Genomic DNA, 26,428 nt, shown 5'->3' with positions numbered 1-26,428 from the left:
AAGCATTCCTCTGGGGTGAAGCTTTATGGCTTCCTCGGACCCTCCTCCTGTAAGTGTCCATTTCACCTGCAGGGACCTGTGAAGGATGCCCTGCTGGAAGCCACCAGAGTCCACTCAGTAGGGGAGGAGGGCAGCACATGCCAGGCCGGCCCCACGCGCCTGTCTACGGGGCCTGCTGCTGGGGAAGTCAGCTCTAGGATGCTTACAGGAGGCTGCAAGAGTTGATTCACCTAGTTCCTCCCCTTCCTGCCCCAGACAACCCAAAGAGGTCCATTTCCCTCAGAAATCTTCCACTGTAGTCTGACCACCCTCCCCCTTCCACTTCAGGTCAGATATTGTTAACTATACAATAAGAGCAGTTTAAATCAAGAAACAAAGTTGTACAAATAGTAACACATCACCAGAAAAGCACCCCCCACTGCCTCCTTTGCAGTCATCTGTAGACCCCCAGGTCACCCACCCCCACCTCACTCCCTGCACTCCTCGAAGACTTTTCAATTAGATCATTGCCACCCTCTCCAGCACCTGCTTTTCCTTTCTTGGTGATTTCGATATCCGTGAAGATGGTTCCCATGCCTGGCCCCTCCGTTCACGACCCCTCTCCTCCTGATCCATCCTCTACCCCACGCACTCCCACGCTCATACCCAGCCCTTTCATCGCCAATTTCTGCACTCCCTCCAACCTGGATTTGAAACATCCCACTCTTGGACACGTCTATCTTTCCAGCTCACTCCTTCTGGTCCCAGGACTCCAACAATTCTCCGATTCCCCAGGACCTCCAATCCACTGACCCACGACCCCTCAGCGTCCACCAGCCACCCCTGGTCCTCACCCCCTCCTTGCCTGGCTCGGTGTTGGGGGACGTCACTGTCATCACTCCCTCCCTCCCTCGCCCTTCTCCCCCTCCACTGTCCTCACCCAGAGAAACCTCAGTCGTGGTCAAATTCACCTTCATAACTGCACCTGCACCATCGTGGCTGAAAATAGCTGGAGAAACCCACAGCTTTGTTGTGCAACTTGGTAGCATTCTGGATCCATGGCTGCAAGCCTGGCCACTCCCTTCTGTGGTTGTGGGGGAGCTGCTGGGGGCCCGAGCCAAGGCCAGGCCTCTCACCTACTTAAGGGCATTGCTCCGGCAACCCTCCCCTCTGCCCTGGACCATTCCCATCAATGCACAATGTGTTGTTAATGCTCCCGTTTTGACATCACTTCCCCAAATATCACAGGTCTCTCCCCTTTACAGTGAAACTCCTGTTATACAGAGAGGATCTGCATTATCCTCCAGTCCGTCTCCTTGACCTTGGCCCCCACCGCAGGACTGTGGATTGGACCCTAGTCAGGGTCACCAATAGCACCCCCATGGCTCAGACAGGTTATTCTCAGTCCTGTCTTCCCGGCCTGCAGCAGCAGTCAACGCAGTCAATCCGCACCCCCACTTCCTTGAAACACATCCTTCCCAGGCTCCCAGCACCACTCTCGCTGGTTTCCTTCTGCGTCACTGCCAACCCCCTCCTGGTCCCTGCCAACACCCCTGCTTTCTAAATGCTGGCAGACCCCAGGGCTCAGCCCTTGCCCATCTTGTCTACATGACCCGCTTTCTCGCTGATTCATCTCCTCTGGCTCTCCCTCTTTCTCTCTGCTCCAGCCGCACTGGCCGCCTTGCTGCACTGGGAATAACTCTTCCAGCTTGGGCCTTTGCACGTGCTGTTCCTTCTGCCCGGAACGCTCCTCCCCCAGATATCTGCAGGCTCTCCCCTTCACCTCCTTCCGGAACATCTTCCCCGACATCCTCTTTAAAATTTCAAACCCCTCCTGACCTTCTTCACTCCCCATTCCATTTTCTTGCTTTATTTTTCTCCACAGCAATTATCACCCACCACTAGAATGTAAGTTTCATGAGGGCAGAGATTCCGTCTGTCTTGCTCAGTCCTCGATACCCAGCCCTAGAACAGCACCAGGCACACAAGAAGTGCCTAACACACACTTGTACAGTGAATACTGGACAAATTATAGGTTTACACTAATTGTGATTTTAGAACCTCAAGGACACAGGAAAGCATCACATATATTCCCATTTCTCTCTCAGGGCTGATTTTCTCTTCCCTATCCCCCAATGGGGATGAGGAGTGGGACCACCATGGTTCAGAATCTCCCGGGTTGGCCCCTGGCCCTGAGTTCCAGGAACACCACAAGTTCATTATGGCTTTCTAAAAAGCTGGAGGGTCTGGATCTTCTGCCCACCCAGACAGTGAGCCAGCCAGTTGCATTTGGCTTTTCTCCAAAGCAGGGCACCCAAGTGGCTCCCCTCTACTTGTCAGAGGAGTCCCAACTTGAGGTGGGGCAACAAGTAAAAGAGGTGGACACCTGGGACCAGACTCTGAACAGAAGACCCCATGTCTCCTTGTGAAGGCAACACCCTGCTTCTCCATAGCTTCTGAGCCTCTTATTGACTTTGACCCTCTAACATTCTTGAGGCAGCAGGATAACCCCCATTTGCTGGATAAAAAAACCAAGCCTCAGAGAGGTTGAGAGTTTGCCCAAGGTCACACAGGCAGCTAGAAGTAAACCTGGAGCAACTCTTGAGCAAATATCTACTGAGAATTTACCAAGTTAGGCAAAGAGGCATGAGATATGGTCACTGCCCTTAATGGTTCACACTCTACTCGGGAGAACTCACGGCTTACAAATCTTGGCCCACAGTCTTTCAGCTAAGTCCACCTCCTACTCAAGCCCAGGGCTGACACAGACTAATGCAGGAGGGGGCAGGACCAACCTGAGACTCTGGTCAGAACGCCTCCTGCCCCTGACTAGCTCTGGCCCACAGAGCCCTGACTGTCTGAGAGTTTGGCTGCTAACAATTGCCTATATTTTAAGTCAGAGAAAATATTCAAGTTATAGCCTTTTGATTTTATACATTTTGGATAAAATACGATCACCAGATCTCTTCTAGAACATAAGCTTGTCGAGGACAGGGAACGGTGCCTAGCATACAGTAGGTGCTCAATAAATGTGTGTCACATGAATTGCGAGTCTGGCTGGGCCCCAGCAGCCTAATGGGTTAGGAAGGAGTAGAGGTGGGTCAGAGTGGCTGAGAGTGCACAGCCAGGGGCTTCCTGTCTGGATTCCATGCTCTGCTGGGCGGGACCATCCAAACCTTGGCAATCTAGGGCAGGCGACCAGATGCTGCCTAGAATGAGAGCCCCCCTATTACTCCTCTTGGAGTTCGCCAAGGTCACCGTACGTGCCCAGGGCCCTCCCCGAGCCAGCGCTTACCTGGGAGATGTGGGACTGTGTCTTCTCACTCTCTCCATCGCCCTCCGTCTTGTCAGCCAGCAGCCCCTGCACCTGGTACTCAAGCACGTAGCTGTCGATGAAGCGCTCTAGCTCCTCAATCTCCTGGGAGCGGCTGCTCCCCGCCTCGGAGGAGGCTGATGCTGCCGAGGAGTTCTCCATCCCTCCAGCTCAGGGGCCTGGGTGGGGGCTGTGGAGACAGAGAACAGACGGGCTCTGTGAGACACCACAGGAGGCTGAGACGATGCCCCCACTTGAGAAATACTCCCCGCTCCTGGAAGCATGCTCTCGCTCATCATGGGTCTCCCAACCGCCCTGAGAAGTCGGTGGGTGCCGGCTCACCTTTACTGTGAAGAATATGCTGCATTCCCCCTGTGGGGGGAGGGAAACTGAGGCCCAGGGATGGCAGGTCACTTGCCTAACTGGCCAACACAGTAACTTGTGCGATGTTGGACGTTAGTCCATATCTAGACCTTACCACCTGGGAAAAAGCAGAAGATAGACCCAGCCTACCACCCAAGCCCCACCTCCCAAACTGGAGTTAAAATCTACCACAAAGCAGAAGAAAACAGACCACAGGCTTTGCTGTCCCCGACCCAAGCATTAGGATATACGGGGGACCCCCAGACACAAACCCTCTAAGGGGCCTGGGCCCTCCAAGAAAATGCCTCCTTCTAAAGAGACATATTCTCTTTGGACACCAGACTGTCCCCTAAGTTAGGTGAAGGCTGTAGGCCGTAAGTGATGAACACAATTTTGCAGCCTTGTCATGGTGCGGCTCCTGGGTGGGACACACGCCATGCTCTGTCTGTAGCGACGTGACTGGATGTAATGATAGAACTTGAAAGGCCTGATGGGTTGTCTGGGAGGGCGTGGCCTAGTCATGGACGCTGCCTGCCCACCCTCCACAGGAGCAGGACTCCCTCGTCAATCCTTGGGCCCTCTCTCTGGGACGGCCTGACATAATGTGACCAGCATTCCAGGGAAATCCGCTAAAGTCCAGTGACAAAAGTGCTGTCCTTCCCTGATGGACAGGGTGGACCCAGCTGCTGCAGGGGCCCCAGGCCTCCAGGGACACTTCCACTGCCCACTCCTGTCCCCAAAATCTCCCACCTGACCCACTCAGAAGTGGGGAGAGCTGGAACCTTTCTCACCTCTAGGTCCCTTCCCACGAGGGACCCTCTGCTTCCTCCTGACAGGCTCTAGGCCAATGGGAAGGGGCTTTAAAGCTTGCCTGGTGTCCCTTTCACTGTCTGGAGGTCTGTGCTCTTCAGGGTGCAGCCCACTCAGCTGGAGAAAGCAGAGCCTGCACGCAGTTTCACATCAGAACTCGTAGAATGGTCTTCTACCAAACCATGGTTAGATAGCAGAGAACTGAATAATGTGTGCACAGAGCTCCAAGACAACAAAAGGCTGTGTGTGTCTAAAATGTTACCGTGGATGATAAAAGCAAGGTCCTAGTATGTTTAAAGGAAGATTTGAGTTTCAAAACCTTGGATTACTGAGAACTTTTTTGGAACATAGGTATTCACCAGTAATCAAGGGTTTGTTGAGCTTTTAACTGTAGTGGATCCAGAACAGGACAAATAATGGCCCACTGGGTTCCAGAAATGCTGCTGAGACCCGGAATGCTGACTCCCCCTGACCCTCGCTGTTTTTTTCAGAGGTTGGGGTTGGCGAAGGGAGGAAGAACCGCCCTGGGTGGACACACTTTTTTCAACTGGTTTCCTGACTTGGTTTTTGGCTTTTGGCTGCTGCAGAGGGCCCAGCCTCCCTTGGACCACAGGCCAGCTGCAGGGGAGCTGTGCCATGCAGTAGGCGGTGTGCTCTGGGCTCTTGAGCTCAGTGGTCTTGGGGCTTGTACGTGTGTCCACCTATCCCAGAGGGAAGAGTCCGAGGTTTCAGGCCTGAGTGGTGTCCTCATCAGAGGGAGGGCACCCAGGTGTGAAGGCCGGGGTGGCAGTGGGTCTGCAGGGAGTCGGCTCAGATGGGGATAAGGGTGCCTAGTGGTACAGGGCCACAGTTGGGGGTGGGGGTGGGGTTGTCCAATGCCCCTTCCTCCATCTGTCCTTCAAGGCCTACAGCGGCCTTATACCACTCCTACCACCAATACCCACCTTACCCCTCCTGCTGCAATGGCTGCCTGTGCCCCCCTCCAGCCCCCTGGCTACTCTGCTCCTGTGGGCACACACCACATGTGGTAAGCAGAACCCTAAGAGGGTCCTGGGTGTACACCTTCTCCCAGTTATTCAATCGAACACTAACCCAGGTACTCCTGGGAGGGGGATGTGCAAATATAACTAAACTCCAAATCAGTGGACTTGAAGACAGGGAGACTATTCAGGAGGGCCTGATCCAATCACAGGAGGCCCTTAAATCTGGGACTGGGGTGGGGACAGAGATGCAAAGCATGAGAAATACTCATGTGCTGCTGCTGGCTTGAAGAAGGGGGGGCATGTGCAAGGATTGTGGGCCCCTCTAGGAGTTGAGAGCAATCCCTGGTCAATGACCGGCAAGGAAAAGGGCACTTCAGTCCTACAATTGCAATGAAGTAAATTCTGCCAAATATCAATGAGCTTGGGAGCAGATTTTGTCCCCCGGAGGCCCCAGACAAGAACTCAGCCTTGCCGACACCTTGATTTTGGCCTCATGATATACTGAGCAGACTTCTGACTTCCAGAACTGTGAGATAATAAACGGGTATTGTTTTATGCTACTAGGTTTGTAGTAATTTGTTATGCGGCAATAGAAAACTAACATGCGACGCTCTTTCTGCCTCTGTGCTCTGCTCACGCTGTGCCCCGCACCCAGAGGCACTTTCCCCTCCCCCCCACCTACCAAATCTTGAGGTCCTTATACTCATGGAATGTTGCAACAGCACCTGTCAGGCCTTCCAGCCCCTAGCCCAATCCCCTGGTTTAATGGCATCTAGTGGGCAAAGGATTCACCCAGCTTTGGCCTTTGGACATGAATACTGTGACTTCTACTAACAGGAACGGCGAATGTGGACTGGACCCATGTCGTGCGCCAGGCACTCTTCTCAGCACTTGGTATGCCTTCACCCACTTCCCACTCACAGCTACTGTGAAATCGGTACAATTATACTACTTAGAAGAGAAAACTGAGGTTCAGAGAGGTTAAGTAACTTGTCCAAGTTTGCACAGCAGAGCTCCAGGTCCGCCTATACCCCACAGCCTCCCCACCCCACCTCCTGGCAGCCTGCTCAGGCCCTCAGGACATCTCCCACTTCTCCAGTCCCCACTGCCGTTCCAATGCCCAGTGAATTCTTCAAGTGCTGTGTGTGTGTCTCTTACTCCCCAACTGGGCTGCCCACTCTAGAGGGCTGGGCCCTAGGCAGGTGGCCAGCCTCAGAGAGATGGGATGATAAGGTTGAAGTCCAGAGAGGGCTGAAAAGGAGCCACCTGCAGGGAAAGCCAGTGCCTAATGCCGCGCCCATTATTCCTCGAAGACTTAAGATCTTATCAGGGGCTTCCTGGCTCACTGCACAGGTACAAGCAGAGGACTGGGTTTTGTGGGAACTAGATAGGAGTGTTTCCAGGAGTATGGAGAGCCCAGCTCCGCCTGCAGCAGCAGCTCGGTCTCACTCTTCTGGGCTCTCCCAGGCTCCAGTGGCCTCTCACGGGACCACATCACAGTCCTGAGAGGGAGCCTGGGGGCAGTAATCACCCCAAACCCACACTAGCTCACCGAGGAAAGGGACAGAAAACAGGCATTGCCACCCATTTCCACCCTGCAGAATTTTGGTGCCCAGAGGGAAAAAAAGGACTCTCTTCACTGGTCACTTGTTTTGGACACCTCCTGTGTCCTCACAATGCCCCCTCCTTCTCCAGTGATTCCTGCCCAATCAGATTGATGCAGTGTGGCCTGACAGTGCCTCACCTCACCTGTCCCGAGTGACTTCTGCCCCGGGCTCCTCTGACACTCGCCAGCAGATCCCTGCAGGGACCCACCTGGCACCTGGTCCCTGCACCCTGGAAGTGTGAGGAGCTAACAGACCAGGACAAACACTCTCTCTGGCCTCAAGTGACAATTGAGGTGCGGACAACACTGCCCTTCAGCAGGTTCCAGTGGATTGAGCCCCAGCTGCCCACAGTGGTGACCAGATCAATAACACCCCTTTGCCTGGCTCTCCCTCCGCCCGTGTCACTCCCCCCAGGACTCCTGCTACTGGGATGACTCCAGGAACTCTGCTTTCCCAGGGGAACCCAGGCTAACATGTCACTTGGACTCACTTGTATGTTCCAGAATGAGTCCCAACTAGGCAGCTGAGAAACTCCACCTTCAGCAGAAGAGCCCAGAGCTTTCTCTCTTTACCAGAGAAGAGGGAGGAGGAGGGAGAGGGGGATAGTGCTGTCCTCATGGTCCACCTCCTCAGCTATCAGGCTGGAAGTGCAGTCAGGCACTTACGCCTCCTTTTTTTATTGTGGTAAAATGTACATAACATAAAACGTACCGTCGTAACCATTTTTAAGAGTGCAATTCAGCGGCATTAAGTACATTCCCAATGTTGTGTAGGCATCATTGCTATCTATTTCCAGAACTTTTTCATCATCTCAACAGAAACTGTGCCCATTAAACAATGCCCCATTCGTCCTCGCCTCAGCTCCTGGCAACCCCTGTTCTGCCTCCTGTCTCCATCAGTTTGTCCATTCTGGTTACCTCATATCAGTGGAACCATATATGTGTCCTTTCGTGACTGCTTATTTCACTTAGCATAGTGTTTTCAAGATTCATTCATGTGGTAGCACATCTCAGAATTTCAGTCTTTTTTACGGCCGAATCATACATTGTATTACAACAATAATTGTATGTGTGTACCACATTTTGTTTATCCATTCCTCCATGGAAGGACATTTGGGTTGTTTCCACCCTTGGCTATTGTGAATAATGCTGCAGTGAACATGAGAGTACAAATACCTGTTTGAGTCCCTGTTTTCAATTCTCTGGGGTACATACCTAGAAGTTCTGCCGCATTTTTAAGGTGAAAAGAGTGAGGAGGCACAGTAAACTCTCAGGCTGGTGCAGACACAGGGAAATAAAGGGGTGCTTTCCTCCAGGGCTTGTTCCACTCCCTTCCTGCCTGTGTTTGGGGTCTCCTGCTGGCTCAGTTTCTCATTCACAGCAAGATCAGGATGGCGAATGCCCAGCAGGTGGGCTGCTGGCTAAGCTGAGAGCCAGCAAGAGGAGCTTCTGTTTTAATGATCAGAGAAAGTGATAGGGGGATGGAACCAGAGGAAGGAGGAGAAGGAGAGGAGAGTGTGGAAGAGGAGGAGAGACACCTCGGGCTGCAGCCACACCTCCGGGATGCAGAGCGCAGAGCAGAGGCTGCAGGAGGATCCCAGGAACGCACCCCTGCAGCTGTCCCACCCTCTCCCCTCCTCTCCCGGCCCTGCCCCCACTCCCTGCCAGGTGATGGATGAGGAGGAACAAAAAGGCGAGCCACAGGAGTGGGAAAAGTGCTGAGGCCGCACTTTGCAGTAAAAGGCAGGCAGCCCTGAGCCCGCAGAGGGGAGGGGCGGGCCTGGGTGGGCACAGCTTTAAGAGGGGCACGGAGGAGCCCAGGCTACAGAAAGTCATGGGGGCATGGAGAGGTCCTTGGCCTGCGCTTCCCAGGCAGGACTTAGGCACATCTACAGCAGTCTGGTGAAAGGGGCGGCCCATGCTCTCCTCTTGCTGTTGCAACATCTGTGGGTTAAGGAGCCTCATACCAGCCCCAGGGGCCCAGGGCACCCCCACCCCCTGCTGCAGCCAATCACATTCTCTGCTTGTCACTATAGCCCAATGAGCCTGGCTGACTATTTTTAAGGCCAGAAACAAAAACACTCACGTCCTTTGATGCAAAGGTGCCTTTCTCCACTTCCATATTCCACCTACCCAGATCCATGGGAACCTTCCACCGTGTCCTCTGCCCAGAGCCATGTGGCTTCCTAGCACACTCAGCAAAGGGGCTTCTGCCGACCCCATAGGGCTCTCTGCCTGGGGTCGGGAGTCTCCCCTCCCAACCTCTGGCCCTACCTGCCTTGGAGGGGGTCAGGGGCGAGAGGTCTGGAGGAAAGGGAGGCTGACATCACCGAGTGCCCCGAGGGCCCAGAGACAGAAGCTGGAACCATTCCAGCAGATCAGCATCCTTTTGTACCTGCCCAGTGACAAATGGCATTAGTAGCTGTAAATTTAGCCAATCCCTTTAAGAACAGCCAGGCATTAGAGGCATTACCTCCTCCTCCAATCCCCAGAACGAATTTGGTGACCTGCAAACCAGACGAGACGCTTCTGCTCCGTGGCCTATCAGCCCTGCTCTGGGAATCCATCATTCCAGGCCCAGACAGGCGGCAGCACCGCACGCTCACACTTCATCAGACTCCCCTGGGCCTTTCAGCATGCAACTCCCCCAGACCTCACAGAGGAAGCCCGGGAAGGTCTCGATTTCTGCTTTCCTGATGCATTTTTTTGGCTTTTGGCTGCTGCGAGGGGCCCAGCCTCCTGCAGGGGAGCCGTGCGGTGCTGTAGGGGCTTGCTATGGGCTCCTGGTCCGTCCCCCTGTCCTGACATGACAGCAACTCTGAAGACTGAGGTGGGCACATCTGAGCTGTGGGTGGGGGCAGGGCTCACACTGCTCACCCCGTGTTGAATCGCACCCACCCGCCTTCATCCCACCTCTCCCGTGGCCACTTCATGCTGCTTGCTGCAGCACAGACCCCTCCCCGGGCTCCTCTCCAGCAGTTGGCTCCCGGTGACCTTGATATACACAAGCCCCATCCCTTCTCCCCTTCCACTTCCACACAGTGCTGGCAACCGACACCTTCACCCAGAGCCTGCAACTAAGGCTTTCTCCTTTGTCGGCTGTCAGGCGGTCCCCAGGGCAGGGCCAGGCCACAGCCACAGGCCAAGCCGCCTGCTGATGTGTGGGAGGAGAGAGGCCGTGCTGGCTGGGGACACAGGATGCCCACAGCTCTTCCTGAGGAAGCCATGGGAACCCCGTTCACAACACCCTGCTGCCAACCCAGCCCTCCGAGTCCAGCCCACACTCCACCTCCTGCATAAACAGGACTCCGGAGACAATGCCTTTCCCGCCAACTGCAGCCCTCATGCTTGGTCACTCCTGTCGGTGCTGGTCTGCAGACGCTGGGCCACGTTGGTGTTTGCCAGAGAATAGCAGGGGTCTTCGGTGGATGCCTCTGCATATAGGAGCCTCAGGACCCCAAGCACCGGAAGTGGGAAAGTTCAGGAACACTTGGAGCTGGAGGTGACCTTGGAAGTGGGCAACATTTACTGTCTCAGGAGTCAGGACACCTGGTGTCCTCTAAATGTCTGACACACCCCCACACACACCAATGTAACCTTTGTCACTCAAACATCAGACAGGGTGTTAGCTAGTGCAGTGTTTTTCAAACTGCAAGTCTCAGCTATTTACTGGGCTCTAAAATAACCTTCGTGTAAAATAAACTCATGGTCTCAGCATTAAATAATATATAACAAAATAGAAAATATTGGTGAGTGATACACATTGTAAGTGTAACTGTTGTTTCATGGAACTTTTGTTGCCCCTACCCGTGGAAAATGGCTTTCTTTCTGTGAGGCATGCTCAAGAATTTAAGCAAAGCGGTCAGGAACGGCGCGCCCCAAACTTTAATGTGTGCGCGAATCACAGGCGATCTTGTTAAAAGGCAGATTCAAACTCAGTGCACCGCAGGTGGGGCCTGAGATTCTGCATTTCTAACCAGCTCCCAGCTGATATTGTTGCTGCTGGTCAGAGGACTTCACTTTGAATAGCCAAGATCTAGAAAACCTCTCACAACCCTTCTATCCACTGTTCATATCCCACCCTGTTCTGGAAATTCTCCATCCTGACCCTCTGGCCCGCGGGTCGGCTCCCTGGAAGAGGGGCAGCATTCCCCCGTGGCCCACTTGGGGCCAGGCAGGACCTCAATGGGCTGAATTATTATTTATTTGTGAACCCAGGGCTCTCAGCCAGGTGCATACAACAGCACCTGCTTAGAGTCCTGCAATGCTGAGCTGTGGGCCCAGACACATCCAACTGGTCTGAACAAACTGGGGAGACTCCTGAAACCTAAGCTGCAGGACCTCAAGAGTCGTTAGAGAATCTGGCCCCTTCACTGTGCAGATGAGGATGACACTGGAGCCAAGAGAAGAGGAACGACTTGCTAGGAGCCACTCAGATGCCTACAGATAGGGCCAGACCTACAACGCAGGTCCCCACACTCCAAGCCCCTCAACAGTCTGCCATCCCCAGAGACCCCCTGCTGAGCTGAGTGTTACCTCCCCTCTCCCCAGTGACTGCCAGTGTATTTGGAGCCCAAGTGCAGTTCTGGGTTATAATCATTAATGTCAGGCAGTAAAAACAGGACAGATAGGGGCCGGTCCCGTGGCTTAGCGGTTAAGTGCGTGCGCTCCGCTACTGGCGGCCCAGGTTTGGATCCCGGGCGCACACCGATGCACCGCTCGTCCAGCCATGCTGAGGCGGCGCCCCACATACAGCAACTAGAAGGATGTGCAACTATGACATACAACTATCTACTGGGGCTTTGGGGAGAAAAAGGGAAAAAAAGGAGGAGGATTGGCAACAGATGTTAGCTCAGGGCCAGTCTTCCTCAGCAAAAAGAGGAGGATTAGCACGGATGTTAGCTCAGGGCTGATCTCCCTCACAAAAAACAAACAAACAAAAAGCAGGACAGATAGTCTGAAATAACAGACAACCCCCAAATCGTTGCATCATTTTCATACCCTAGTGAGCCCCCACCCTGTGCAGGGCCCTGGAGCAATGGTTCTTTCATAACCTCCACAGAGAGACAAATGGGGCTCAGGCCTCCCTGGTCTCTCCTCGAGAGTTGCCTCCAGGAGTAACTGAGGATTTTATGGTGAGGGGACAGGTTACTGAGGGCCAGGAAGGCAAGAGAGATGCTGAGAATCCTTGTCTCCTCAGCACATCCACTGTGGCCACTGTGGCTGCATCCCAGAGAGGGGTCTGAGAAGGGAGGCCGTGCAGAGAGGAAGGAAGCGCACCCTGCTGGTGTGACGAGGGCGCCCTTAGCAGTCCACCCAACGGCACCGCATTAGATTCCAGTCTCCTGACTGGGACTTCCCCTCGGAGGAAGAACCTGAAACAGCAGCATCCCTGGCTCTGCGGAGGCCTCTACACTGGCAGACGGGCCCAGGCCAGAAGGAGGAGGGCACCTGGGGCGGGTTCTGGGAGGTCTAGCCCCTCCTTTACCCCTGGACACTCCTGCTGTCCAGGTCTGCCCTGCCTGGCAGGCCCCTGAGGCCCACAGGAGCCTCCACTGGGCTCCTGGCACTGACCCCCAACCTGATCCCATGGCTCAGAGCACAGGCTGCCTCCTGACACCTCCTCATCCTCCCCTGTGCTGTTACCCAACTCCTGTCCTGCTCTTGAATTTTTTACGGGTTTTTATCTTGTCTTGACAAGACTGCATGGTCCTTGAGGCCCTGCTCCATCCTATACCTCTCACCACCCCAAACCCAGGACGGCAGGCTGGCCTACGGCTCCCCAGCCCTCCCACGCCTACCCAACACACTCCTCCCTGAGAGTGGGCCTCCTCAGCAATCCTGCCCACTGCCCCTGGGCCTGGGCTCTCCCCCAGGCCCTCCCAGCCCTTAGGACGTTAAAGCCAAGGGTGCGGGGAGTGGACCCGTCCAGTTCCCCCTCCCTACCAGCCACCAAGGTCACTTGGTCGCAGAACCAGGGCTCCAACCTCTTCCCACCACACTCAAGGGCTTCCTCGAGGCAATTCATTCCAACCAATGGCTGCTAAGCGCCTGCTGTATGCTGTGCCCTACAGGTGTCAGAGGGTGTGGAAGTCACAGGGGAAGCCCCACAGAGGAGACAAACGTACCAAAGCTGTCACAGGCCTCAGGGTCACTGGCCAGCCAGCCACATCCCTGGCTGGAGTCAGGTGGCTTCCTCACTGCTGCCTAGTCCTAAGACAGAGTAACATAAGAGTTACGGGTTCTGATTCTAGGTTCCAGTGCTGGCTAAACCACTTCCTAGCTCTGTGACCTTGGGTAGCCTGTGTCCTCATCTTTAAATTAGACTGATGATGAAACTACCATCTCATAAAATGTAGTGAGGATTAAGGAGAACGTAGGAGAAAGTGTACAACACAGCCAGGTACACAGCAAGCACTCAATTATTGCTTGTGATTGTCTTTTGACATCACAACTGCCCCCTGCTATGCCCCACTCTGTCTCCTGCAATCTTTCCCACCTCTGCCTCTCCAAACTGCACCCTCTCCCTCAGGGCCTGGCTCCAGACACACCTTCTCCACGATGCCCTCCTTGGCCACTCTGACTATCACTGGTCACTGCTGTTTCTGAACTCCATTTCTCCACAGACTCCACTACTCCCTAATGTCTCCCCACTCTGAACTGCCTGTGCCCTGCTTGGGCCTCAGTCTGGCCCTCTCGTACTCCAGTTCCTGGGTTGACCTCAGCTCTGCTAACCTGGATGGTCTCATGGGGACCTATTCTCTCTCCTGCTTGGGCCCTGGTGGGTAGACAGGGTGGGCCCCACAATTGGCCTTCAAAAACTTCTGTGTTGATGGACAAAGGGTGAAAACTAACTCAAAGCAGCAGGGAAAGGAGACAGTGTCCTGCTCTGAACCTGGCAGTGCACCTGTAAGAGCACCTCAGATTAAGGCCAGAAAGCTCCTCCAAACTCGGTGGCCCCAGCACCCCAGGCCTTCCTTCTCGGGTGATGCTGTCTCTCCAGTGTCTCCGTCGGGGTAACCAGGGTCCCCCCTGGAAAGCTTCCTGAGCCAGAGCCGAGTGGGAGCAGTGAGAGTCCTGACGAGCTTTTGAGAGCCCGGTGGGGGGCTCAGAAGCTGGGAGCAGGTTCCACACAGCCTGGCCCTTGGCGGGGACTGTGACTCTGCAGGCCTGTCCCACAGCTGGGACGGCAGAGCTGGCTCACTCTGAGAACAGCATCCATGTCCCTCTCCTTTCCTCATCCTTAAGGACAGCTCAATCCCACCTCCCGGACACCACTCGGACCACCCCAGCTCACAATGACCTTCCCCTCAGAACACCCATAGCAGCTGCTCACCGGGCCTCGGGCCTCTGTCCTCCACCTTGGATGACCCTGGATGACCTTCCCGCACAGGAGTATAACCACAAAGCAGAGGTTGCAAATGTCTGTTTGGGCCACATCTGGACCACAGTGTGCTTTGTTTGGTCTGTTGGTATTTTAAAAATATTTGAGCCAACATTTATAAATCAAAGTTTTTTTTATATAAAAATCCACATTTCTGATTTTCTTGAAAAATTGGACGATCTAGCAACATCGGCCCACCTCCCCACTCTAAGCAGTGCTGACCTCTTCAGAAAGGGCATGCAATCTCCAGTCCTCCACAGACCCCAACACTCCCTAATGTCTCCCCACTGCCCACAACCATCACTGTTACATGGCTCTGCACCCTCACACGTATTACCTGCCTGGCCCTCACAGCCATCTGAGTTCGAGACCCCCTGCAAGAAAGTAATTGCATGTGATCTATGACTACTAAAATGAGGGGTGTCCCTACGAACTTGGAAATCAAGAACAAGGACTGTCCCCTGGGAGCTACAATGTGCAATTAACATATGACAGTTCAAACAGAAATATGCCAAGTCATTGCAAAGAGGGAGAAAGAAAGGTTTCGAGACCAGCAGGACTCAACCGTAACCTGGTTGAAGAAGCCACAGGGCTATTACAGGAAGATTGTGTCACTCGGAAGGGACTGGGCTGCACAAAAGGCAGCACACCCCCAAGCTCTGTCCAGGGAAAGGGGTGCCTCTCCTGGGTGTCTCGAGGGAGGGCCCAGGTAAAAGCACAGGGCTATCCTACTACTCCCCTTAAAGCCCCACCACACTCCAGCTAAGCCCTGAAGGGGTCCAAGGGGCTGCCTCCTTCCCCAGCTAAACCATGAGCTCTTAGAGGCTGAGGACGTGTCTGCTCCTTCCTTTGTCCCCTGGGAGCCAGACCTGGGCCCACTGCAGACATTCAGTTAATCACTGAGTATTTGATGATGGAGTCCCAGAAGTGAGGAAATAGTCAATGGGTAACTGATGCTCTGTCCACCTGGAATTAGCAGACAGACAGCTGCTGGCTGCTGACGGGCAGAGACGGTGGCACATTAGCAGTGGAACTAGCTCATACAGCCAGGCTGGGGGCTGCCCCTCTTTGACCGAGTGGCCTGCGTGTCCCACACACAATACCTGAGGCCCACCGGACAGCAACCACAGGAATTGTGAACTTGATCCAGTGCCCAGGGCCATTACACCTCTCCTTGAATTCTCTGTGAACCACAAGGAGATAAAGAACTGAGCAGCCAAGGCCCAGGAGCATAAAACCACAGAAAACGGAAGGCTGGACCCCTCATTCCTGGAGTGGCCTCCAGGCCCAGAGGCGGCACACACCCATGGCTGCCTCGTGGGGAGGACCCCACGAGGGTTACTCCTGCTCAGGGACAGCTCCCATTTGACCTTCACTGAAGCAGGGAAGCAAATCATCAACACCGTATTCCCCACAGACTGCTGGTTTCCAAACTATGTTCTTCTAATACACACTTATTTTTCAAATGAAATTACAAATGGCTCCTCTGATATATAAAAGATAATAACAACTAGCAATTATTGAGCATTTACTGTGTGCCAAACCCTGTGCTAAATGCTTGTCATATGTTAATTTAATCCTCAAGATAATCCTATAATGTAGGCATCATTTTTATCTCCATTGTACAAACTAGGAAACTGAGGCAGACAGGAGTTGCCCAAGGTCATTTGGGTAGTAAGAGGCTGAGTCAGGATTTGAACCCAGACAGAGTGGCTCCAAGACATGGCTTCTCTGATTGAACAGAAGTGAGGTGCCCAGAGCTCCATTCACTCAACGTTCCCATCCTTCGCCCAACATCCCCCATAAGCAGTGGTACCCAGGGTCACCCCTGAAGTGGGCCCTGGAAGCTGCTCCACATTGAGGCTTTGTGCCTTTCACAGGGTAACAGAGTGAGCTGCCATCAGACATGAAGTACCCAGGTGGTCAGAAGTTATCTCTGGAGGCCTCATGCTCCTGGGGTCTGCCCAGGGCAGCACCATCCCACCAGTCGCCTCTCAATAACCCAGTGTGTGAGTAAGGCAGGGCATGCATCACCACCTCCCTTTTACGGATGGGGACCCTGGAACAATGTGCCTGTGGCCCAGTGACAGTGAAGGACTGTAACCTAGGTCTCTTGACTCCAGCCCCAGGTGTTTCCCTAGTACCAGCAATGTCCCAGGGTCCCACTACCTTGTGGCCAATGAGTCGCTGAATGTTCCCACTGGGTTGTGCTGTGATGGGGCAGCAGCTCTGAGGGATGAAGAGGAAAGGGACCGGATGAAATAGATGAAAGTCCTATGTGCTGCAAAGACTTCTTCTGGAGAGAGAATGTGGGAAAGCCAAGCCCTACAGACCACAAACACTTGTCAGATACAGCTTTTATCTCGTGGAACACGGAGCCCCAGTTATGGAGGTCTCCGGCAATGGATAGCTGAGCCAGAGAGGAGAGCTGTTGGCCAAGGCCATGTTGAAGACTCAGGTGTGGTAGTTCTCCTGCGGTTGGTTTCCCCAAGTGTTTCTCTCTGGGACATGCTGAGCTCAAGGAATTAGGGAAACAGGCAGCCAGAAAATCTGAGCTCCAGATCGCTTCTGCTGGGAACCCACAACAGTATGTGTTCTTGCAGACAGAGATCATTTTGTCTTTCCCACCATTATTCTTCCAGGGCCAGGCACAAAGTAAGATTGATTCCACAGAAGATGGATGGAGGGACCATGGGCTCCCTGCGGGCAGACTGTAGAGCTGCTCATATTGGGCCTCTATGATCTAGGGGCTCTCTCTACCCAGGGTTGGTTTGGGACAGCTGCAGCGAGGATTGCCAGACACAGCCAGATGCCTTGCAGAGAGAAAAGAGAATCCGTCTGGTGGCAGATCCTGGAGGGCTGTTCTTATTAGTCCATCACAGTCCTTTGGCTCTATTTCCCATTATCCCTGTGGTTAATTTCACCCACTAGAGTGCAGTAGCAGCAGATAACCTCTTTACACGAACACAGCAGGAACAGTCTATAGCCAGTTACAACCACAGGGAGCAGGCTGAGTGGTTAACTGGCAGATAATTAACAGAATTTCCCCACAGCCCTCTGCAAACTCCGCTGAGACAGGGAAAGCAGGATATATGAAGCCAGAAAGGAGCCTCCATAGTCTCAACAGTCACTGGATATCAACCCAGAATCCTGGGAGCTTAGAAGTAGAAAGGACCTTACGAATCAGAGTCTAGCATTGGCAAGGATGTGGAGAAATCAGAACTCTCATACACTGATGGTGGGAATGAAAACTGGTGTAGCCACTTTGGAAAATGGTCTGGTAGTTCCTCAAACAATGAAACATAGGGTTAACATATGACCCATAATTCCATTCTTGGGTGTATACCCAAGAGAAATGAAAATATATTTCTGCACAAAACCTTGCACATGAATGTTTTTAGTAGCATTATTAATAATAGCCAAACCATGGAAACAACCCAAATGTCTGCCAACCGATGAATGAATAAACAAAATGTCCATGCAATGGAATATTATTCAGTCGTAAAAAGGAATGAAGTACTGATGTATGCTACAACATGGACAAACCTTAAAAACATTGTGCTAAATGAAAATCACAAAAGATCACATATTATATGATTCCACTAGTATGAAATGTCAGAATATAGAAATCTATAGAGACAGGAAGTAAACTGGTGGGTACTTAGGGCTCCAGTACATCAGTACTCCATTAGGGCTAGGGCTGGGGGGATGGTATAATTGGGCAGGGAGGGCAATAACTAAAGGGTATGAGGTTTCTTTTGGAGGTGACAGTGTTCTAAAATTCACTGTGGTTGTCCTTATCTGTGATTATACTGAAAACCATTTAATTGTACACTTTGAATAGGTGAAATGTGTGGTATGTGAATTATATCTCAATAAAGCTGTTTAAAAAATTAGTGTATCTACACAAGCTGGCCTCAGGATAATTGCCTTGAGCTGGACTCTCTGGCTAAGTAGCTTAGAGACCTCTCCAGAGAAAACTGTAGTTCTGAGAGTCAACTAAGACTATAAATAAATCAACAAAAAGCCTGAAAAATGGAGTCTAGGTTCCCACTGAATCTGTGAGAAATATCTGCAGCTTCCCTAGAAGGAATTCTGCTGCCTCATCAAAGATGGAGATTCATCTCCTGGTACAGCTCCATCCATCCATCTATCCATCCATCCATCCATCCACCCACCCGTCTGTCCGTCCATCCGTCCATCCGTCCATCCGTCTATCCTTCCGTCCGTCCATCCATCCATCCGTCCATTCATCCATCCATTCATTTATAAAGCACGTACTCAAGCTCGGTATTAGGTGCTAGGGACACAACAGGAAAGGCAGGAAAGTAACCAGGCAATTGATATCATGAGTCAAGTGCTGTGGGGCCCAGAGGAGCAGCACCAACACATGAGAGGAACACTGAAAATGTCATTTTTATTAGCTTGCTCTAGCTGACAGAAAAATGCAAATATAACTATTAGATATTAAAACCAGGAGAAACCTTAGAAAGCAAGTCATCAGTTGTAAGACCCACCATTATTTTATGAGCCACAAAGAAAAGAAAAAATGCTGCCACCAATTAAACTATGACATAATGTCTCAATGACGTCCTGCATGCAGACAAATTGGTCACATGAGCCTCATGTGACTTTGAGATCCTTTCATCCCTTCTGAGGGAATTGGGGATTTCTCCTGCCTTTGGTGGCGCTGCATAGCATGCATGAGACCGGCAATTCTTGTATGAGATTGCAGTCCTTCCCCCAATAATGACTATTTGCTTTTCTAATATCCAATCGATGCCCCACTGCTGTTTCCATGCCTTTCTGTGTACACAGTCACTTTTGGTGTCAATAATCAATCACAGTGAGATCTTTTCGAAGACATTTTGAATGACAATGACACTTAACACGTGGCTAACAACAATGCACCTAATTCAACTGAGGTCATGACAGTCTGAACCGCAGGACCATGTTCACGCCTGCTCAGGCAATGACGGCTATGTCGTACCCGCCATGTGGCTGCCGACGAGCGATAGTCAGATGCACCGTGATTTCAGAGATATTAACATGTGAAAAAAAACCATGCCTCCTTGGAGCAACGAAATGGGCAAGCCAATCCCTCATGTTACAGATGAGGAAACACAGGCGTTGGAGCTGTGACGTGACACACCCCAAATCAGAGACAGGACTACAGCCCTTGTTAGCTGAGATTTGTGCCAATGTGTGTTTTTTCTACTCCCTCAGGCTGCCTCCAGGAGACTGCCATCGCTAAGCTTATCTTACATTTTCTTGCCTAAAAAAACCAAAATAGTCTTTTAGAGCATATATCACAGTAAGATTAACATATCTGTACATACATTCTTAGTCCTACAAGCCCCGTGAAGATGGGTGATGAGAAACCTCATTCCAATACCGTCTAAGGAACCATTAGTTTATAGCTGCCAGGAAACTGCATTTCTACTCTCCACAGGCTGATCCGGGGCTGCCACTCAACAATATTGGGCCATGTTTGTAAATGAGGCTGGTCAGGTGTCTTCTTGGAGTCACACACCCTCTCTAAGGGCAGGGTCCCCAGGGAGACAGCCTCCCCCCATCAGATCACCTACAGGAGAAACGTCCTTGCCGAGCCTGACATTAGAAATCATTGTGTCTGTTGCACGCCAACAGAATACCCGGAGTTCAGGAGACTGCTAAATTGATTCTCAATATCTAAACACGCTGTTCGCATCCTGACAGTGGATGTGTCTCACCTGGCACTGGATCAAGATGGGGAAAACTGCATTTTTCTTTTATGAGCCTAGGACTGCAGAGCTGGCGCCTTGAGAGCAACACAGGTCAACAGGGTCAGTTCTCTTTGCTTCAACAAAACTTTCTTTTTTTCTTTTCCTATAGCTGGATAAAGAACGGGCCGAGGGGCCGGCTCCGTGGCTTAGCGGTTAAGTGTGTGCGCTCTGATGCTGGTGGCCCGGGTTCGGATCCCGGGAGCGCCCCGAGGCACCACTTCTCCGTCCAACGTGAGGCCGAGTCCCACGTACAGCAACTAGGAGGATGTGAACCTATGACATACAACTATCTACTGGGGCTTTGGGGGGAAAAAACTGAATAAATAAAATCTTAAAAAAAAAAAAAAAAAAAAAAAAAAAAAAGAACGGGCCGAAAGCCTTCGAGGTGAGGGTAGATGCAGTTAAACTGAGCTGAGATACAGAACCCTGAAAGGACTGAAATGGGCAAGCTGACCCAGAAGTGTGCGTGCCCACCACGTATGAGAACAGCGGCCGTGGAAACACTCTGTCCACGAGGCTGAGAGAGTGAAGGGGGCATTTCTCAGATTTCAGCACGAGTCACAGTCTCTCCAGGGACACACCAGTGTAAAATGTAACCAATAAGAGACAAGCTGCACGGGGAGTGATGGAACAGGAGGAGGCTGCTCAGGGCCGGTCAGAAATATCAGGGGAAAAAGGAAAGAACTAGTTATACTGCAAAAGGTAAGGAAGAATTTGTCCAGTTCATCCAGAACCATCCACGGAGAAAGAAATATACAACTTGCTAGTCTGACTTGTTGTGACACCAAGAGCTGGGGACAGCGAGTGTCAGAGCTCAAAGGAAATATCCCTTCACGGCACCCAATGCCCTTTACTCTGGCTCCAGCCTTGACGCAAAGCACAACAAATCCCAGTCACCTCCGCAGCGCGTGCCAGGCACTGTGCTAGACCCTGGGTACCAGGTGAAGGAGACGGGGCCTCTGCCAGGAGCAGCCCCCCCGGGGGGCAGGGAGAAGATGGTGCATGGTAGGAATTCCTGTCGGGGGCCCCAAAGACACAGGGACAAGGACACACATGGGAGTGAGCACGGAGTAACTGGAGCGGACACATGCAGCCTCTGCTGCATGACCTCCAGTAAGTGACTGAACTCTCTCAGCCTCGGCGTCCCCAGCTCCCAAACAGACAAAAATCCCTACCTCACAGGGCAGTGGAGAGGACTATAGAAAGATACGTCAAATGAGCACAGCCTCAGGCAAACAGTAGGCAATCAATATACCATGCACGCACTTGAAGCGCTTATCTCAAAGTCAAACACGCACTAGAGGCTCAGTAAATAACGGTGGCGAATAATAATCTGTCTGGGAAAGAGGGTCAGGGAGCGCTTCCCTTGAGTGACCCAGGAGGAGGAGCAGGAGGTCTGCCGGGTGGGGGAGGGGAGAGGCCCCAAGTGCAGGGACTGCATGGCCGAGCAGTATCAAGCCACAAGCAAGCCCTGAGGCTGTGACATCCTCCAGGCAGGGGCCGTGCCACTGTCTCCTCTCTGGACGCCCACTGCAGCAAGCCCAGGTGGCCAGGGCACAGCGAGACTTGCTGGATCAAACAGCCCCCAAATCCTCATTCCACCCCGCCGGGCAGAAGGGGTTGAGGAGTTGGTGTTGGCGTTTGGCCCTGTGTACAGCCATGGAGGCATGGACGGAATCCAGCTCTTCTTCCTAGGCCCTCGGGCCACACGACCACCAAGCTGGCCCCCAGTGGGCACATAAACTCAACTAAGGTGACTCTCATAGTAGCACAGGGACTCCCAAAGTGGGACCCTGTGGAGAAGTTGTCCCAGGCTGGGAGCCTTGGCTGAGCCCCATGGCCTCTAGCCCGCATCCCTTCCCACCCCCGCTCCACTTGGCTGCAGGAAATCCATGTGCATCTATGACCCTGACAGATCCAGGGCCAAGAAGGGCTAAATGAACGCAAGGCCCCTCTTACTTTCATCCTCGTTATTGGGGCGAGCTACTAGGATGAAGAGCGTGGGTGTTAAATGAGATTACCCACCCAAAGTGCCCAGACCTTGGAGCTGTCACAAGTGAGACACCAACTAGCAGGTGGTGGAACCTGAACCTCGGCAGCAGGTGTGTGTATCAGCACAGCCCCTCGCTCGGCCCTGGCATCACCCACTCATCTACGGCATCCTTGTTACTTCCTACGCCAGGCCTAGCTCCCCAGCCCCCGGGAGCTCCCCAGTAGCAGGTGATAGTGACAGCACACATCTGTTGTGTGTCTGGGGGCCAGACACCCTTCTAAGCACACTTCATGTTTTATTGCATTTAGTGGTCACAACCAATGGGCACTATTACTGTCTCCATTATTTGACAGTGAGGAAACTGAGGCACAGAGTGTCATCAGAAACGTGGTTGGCAACTTGGTGAGCTGCCCTGTTCTCGCTCAAAGTGGACCAGCCACTTTGTGGGTACCATAGGCTGGAAAGCTTTGGGGAACACTGGGCTGGCTCAGGAAACCCCCCTACCAGGCTGAGTGAGGGGCGTGGCACCCTCAGTCAGGGCTCTCGGAGCCCCCACCATGCGTCCCATCTGGGGGTCTCATCCGTCTTACCCAAGACATGGGCGCTGCTCTGCCTCCTGCTAACGTGATACCCCATACTTGGTGCTGAAACATCGTCACACTCAGCAGCAGAAAGTGGTTCCACTACGGCCATCTCCCCGATGGATTATTCGGCCCGTGGGAATTATTTACGAAGGATTGTAATAACCTGGGAACGTTCATGTTGCCATGTTATGCGGAAAAAATCATAATTTTTTATATACTAGGATCTCAATTATATGTAAATGCACAGAAAAATGACTGTAAACAACAGATATCCTAAAACATCTCTCAGAGGCAGAATGAGGACTACCTTTTCTATATTTTCCTATTTTTTAAAAAAATGAGCTTTTGGCATTTTTATAAGCAAGGAAAAAACAAACTTGAGTTTAAGAGAAAAAACAAGGTTAGCTGTTGATCACCTGGTTAGAACGCTGGCTCTGAGGGGCCTCTGTCCTAGACGCCGTGGCAGGTCACGCGGAGGGCACATCCATACTCGGAGGCACCTACCACACCCCAGGCCAGCAGGGCCATCTGCTCATACCCCTCCTGCAGGGACACTGCCTCATTTGCAAGGTTTTTCTGCACCCATGAGTTGACTGGCACTGAGGTCATCTTCGACTCCGGCAGTGCAGTAGGGCTTCTGATGGATGGGCAGCATTCTGTCCACCCGTCACCCTGAGCATCATGGCTTAATCTAGAACCTGCTAACCTCATGTAGAGCCAGAGGTGGGAAATGGGAGTACCACTGGGGTTGCCCACCGTCCTGGGAAGAAGGCTAGGAGTTGGAAGTGGGGACCAAAGATAATCCCCACAAAGCACTTTTAATCCATGCTGAACACCTCAATATATTCAAGAAATGTCGTTGTCATTATTGGCACTACCATCCTCGTTCTGGCTCTGGGTGTTGGTATAGAATTCTCTCTCCGTTTACCACAGTGGTGAGTACAGGAGCCCGCATGCCCACACTGCAATGCCATTTCACCATCTCACATACCAACCGCCTGGCAGTGGATTCTCCTGATGGCAAAATACCAAAGGGGAAGAAGTTCCCAAGTTCCGATCTGCAAGTTTTAAATGCGAGAGATGCACATGCCATGAGCTTCTTCCTAGCTCCGCCAGCACGCCTGCTGCCTCGTGGGCTCTCTAGTCTAAGCCTGTGTATGGTGACAGAGGGCGCACAGGCTTCAGGCATTTCTGAGCATCCTCTGATGGTGCCACCTTAGCCCCAGTGCTGAGGTGCCCGCCACACCTTCCCTGCCTGCTAATGATACCACACTTCTAACTTTCTTCACACCGAGGCCTCTGACACCTTCTTAAATATGAATGAGCGGAAGTTCACAGGTGAAGTTGTATGGTTTTGACTGTTCTCTTGTGACTTATCAGGCAAACAAGGTCTGGGGGATGCCTGTGGCTGCCAAGCAGGAGAAATCTGGAACCCTGGTGAGATCCAGAACCTCCCCTAATTCCCCAGTAACCTCAGCTGGGGTTCCCCTACCTGCCTGACTGTTTCCCCCTGCCCTCCCCCGTTTAAGGGCCTGGAGCTTGATGCATGCCCACTGGAGGTCTAAGGAATTTGGCTACAGGGTCCAGGCATCAGACGATGGACTAGAAAAGCTTAAGAGGCAACAGAACAGAGGGTGCCAGAAGCCCCATCAGAGGCCCTGCTGGAGGTAGAGGTCTGTCGCTTGCAGTGGCCGCTGGGTATCCTCACCTGAAACAGCCCACATTCTCAGGCTGGAGAAGAGAGAACACCCCAGCAAGGCCCTCCTTTAGGCCAGGGGGATGGATCTGCATGTCAGCACACAGGCTGCTTCCTTGACCCGGTCCCATCCAGACAACTCCTATCCACCCCTCAAGACCCAGCTCACATGCCCCTTCTCCCCAGGACTGGTTTTCTAAGGAGTTATCTGTTGAATGGTCATTTATCCACTCACATATCTGTTTTCTCTTGGATGTTGTGGGTCCCTCATGTCTTTTTCTTTCTCCTTTCCAGCTGCCTCGTGGAGAGTAGAGGAGCAGCAAATGGATGCTCAATGAATGAGGGAGGGAGCAAATGAAATCGGCCAGTCGACATACTTCCTCATTCAACGCATCATCCGACATTGCACTAGCACTTCCCCCTTCAGTTCATCCCCCTTATTCTACCCACACAGCTGCCCCAGGAGACCAGGAACTGGGAGCAGGGCCCACACAATGCAGTAACCTGGCTTCAACACTTTTAAGTTGTGGAGTCATGAAGGCGGCAGACACTTCTAGTTGAATCCGTAATATGTAATTCTCTCCTTCTTCCTCACTAACAAAACTCTTATAACGGGGGACATGATGCGCCCAGATAAAAACTACATTTCCCAGCCTCCCTTGCAGATAGTAGTGGCCAATGAGATGTAAAAGGAAGTTATTGGGTGGGAAACTCTTTAAAGGGACTGCTGAGCTGGCACGTGCCTTTTGCCCTTCCTACTTTTTGGACATGATGCCTGGAGCTCCAGCAGCTCTCTTGGACCATGAGGCAACTTTGGGGATAGTAGATACTCAATATGCATGGCAAAACAGAAAGACAGAAAGAGCCTGAGCCCTGATGACCACAGAGCCCCCACACCAGCCCTGGGCTGCCTGCCTTCAGATTTCTTTTACATGAGAGAAAAATTAATCTCTGGGTTGTTTAAACCACAGTTATTTGGGTTTTCTGTCAAGTGCTGCTGTGGTAAGCAGCTTTCTAGGATGGTCCTCAATGACCTCTGCCTCCTACTTTCCATGACCTGGTGTAATCCCCTCCCTTGAGCAAGGCTGGACCTAGTGACTTGCTTCTAAAAAACAGAATATGGTAAAAATGATAAGATGTCACTTCTGCGATCAGATTACAAAAGACAGTGACTTCCATCTTGCTGACTCTCTATTGCCTTCTCAGCTTGCACATTTGGATGAAGCAAGCTGCCGTGATGGAGAGGCCCATGTGGCAAGGAGCTGCGGGCGGCCTCTGGCAAACAGCCGGTGAGGAACTGAGGCCTCAGGTCAAGAGCCTGCAAGGAACAGATTCCCGTCAACAACCACATGAGTGAGCTTGGAAGCAGATCCTCCCGTAGTCTACTACAGCCCTAAACCACACCTTTTCTGCAGCCTCAGGAGAGAATCTGGAAGTAGAGGGTCCAGCTAGGCCAAGCCCAGACTACTGACCAGCACAAAGCGAGAGATAGTACGTATGTGTTGTTTGGGGGTAATTTGTTACACAGCAATAGATAACTAACACAGCCACCCATCCCAATCCTAATGAAACCTTGAGCAAGACTCTCCCCTCCTTTGGCTTCAGTCCCTGTGTCAGTAAAACGAGAGGGTTGATCTGGGTGATCTTTAAGGATGATCTACCAACTTTAAAATCCTAGAATCCTGTGACTTACTCAAGGTCATGTCACAAGAGACCCAGGGCTCCTGATCCCCATCCCTGGAGCGGCTGGGCTCAGGAGCCGGTTCCCTCATGACTGCTTAGTGCTACTTCTTTTGCTCATTGTGACTCGATGCTTCGAGACAGGGAAGAGAAGCAGGATGCCAGGGTACTCTTCCCTGCACCTGGCACTTGAGGCCCTGACCTCTCGCTGAGGGTCTCTCTTCCTCTTGGCAGACTGGAGGCCTCAGGGCCCTGAAAATCCTGCAGCCACT

The 26,428-nt window shown here is 52.3% G+C and overlaps 1 protein-coding gene across 2 annotated transcripts in view; it reads right to left on the bottom strand.

The window, feature by feature from the left end:
* The window catches only part of CTIF (cap binding complex dependent translation initiation factor), a 289,119-nt gene that overhangs the window by 215,233 nt on the left and 47,458 nt on the right, over positions 1-26,428 (bottom strand). For both annotated transcript variants that reach the window (XM_087439188.1, XM_087439189.1), the window contains exon 2: positions 3,275-3,482. In XM_087439188.1, the coding sequence (XP_087295314.1) occupies positions 3,275-3,454 (180 nt within the window). In that variant the 5' untranslated portion in view covers positions 3,455-3,482. The remainder of the gene's footprint in view (positions 1-3,274; positions 3,483-26,428) is intronic.

This window comes from Ceratotherium simum, chromosome 14 (assembly GCF_057802395.1).
Source record: "Ceratotherium simum simum isolate JZ-2026a chromosome 14, ASM5780239v1, whole genome shotgun sequence".
In the NCBI taxonomy this organism is placed as follows: domain Eukaryota; kingdom Metazoa; phylum Chordata; class Mammalia; order Perissodactyla; family Rhinocerotidae; genus Ceratotherium; species Ceratotherium simum.
This window is presented reverse-complemented; position numbering and strand designations above follow the sequence as displayed.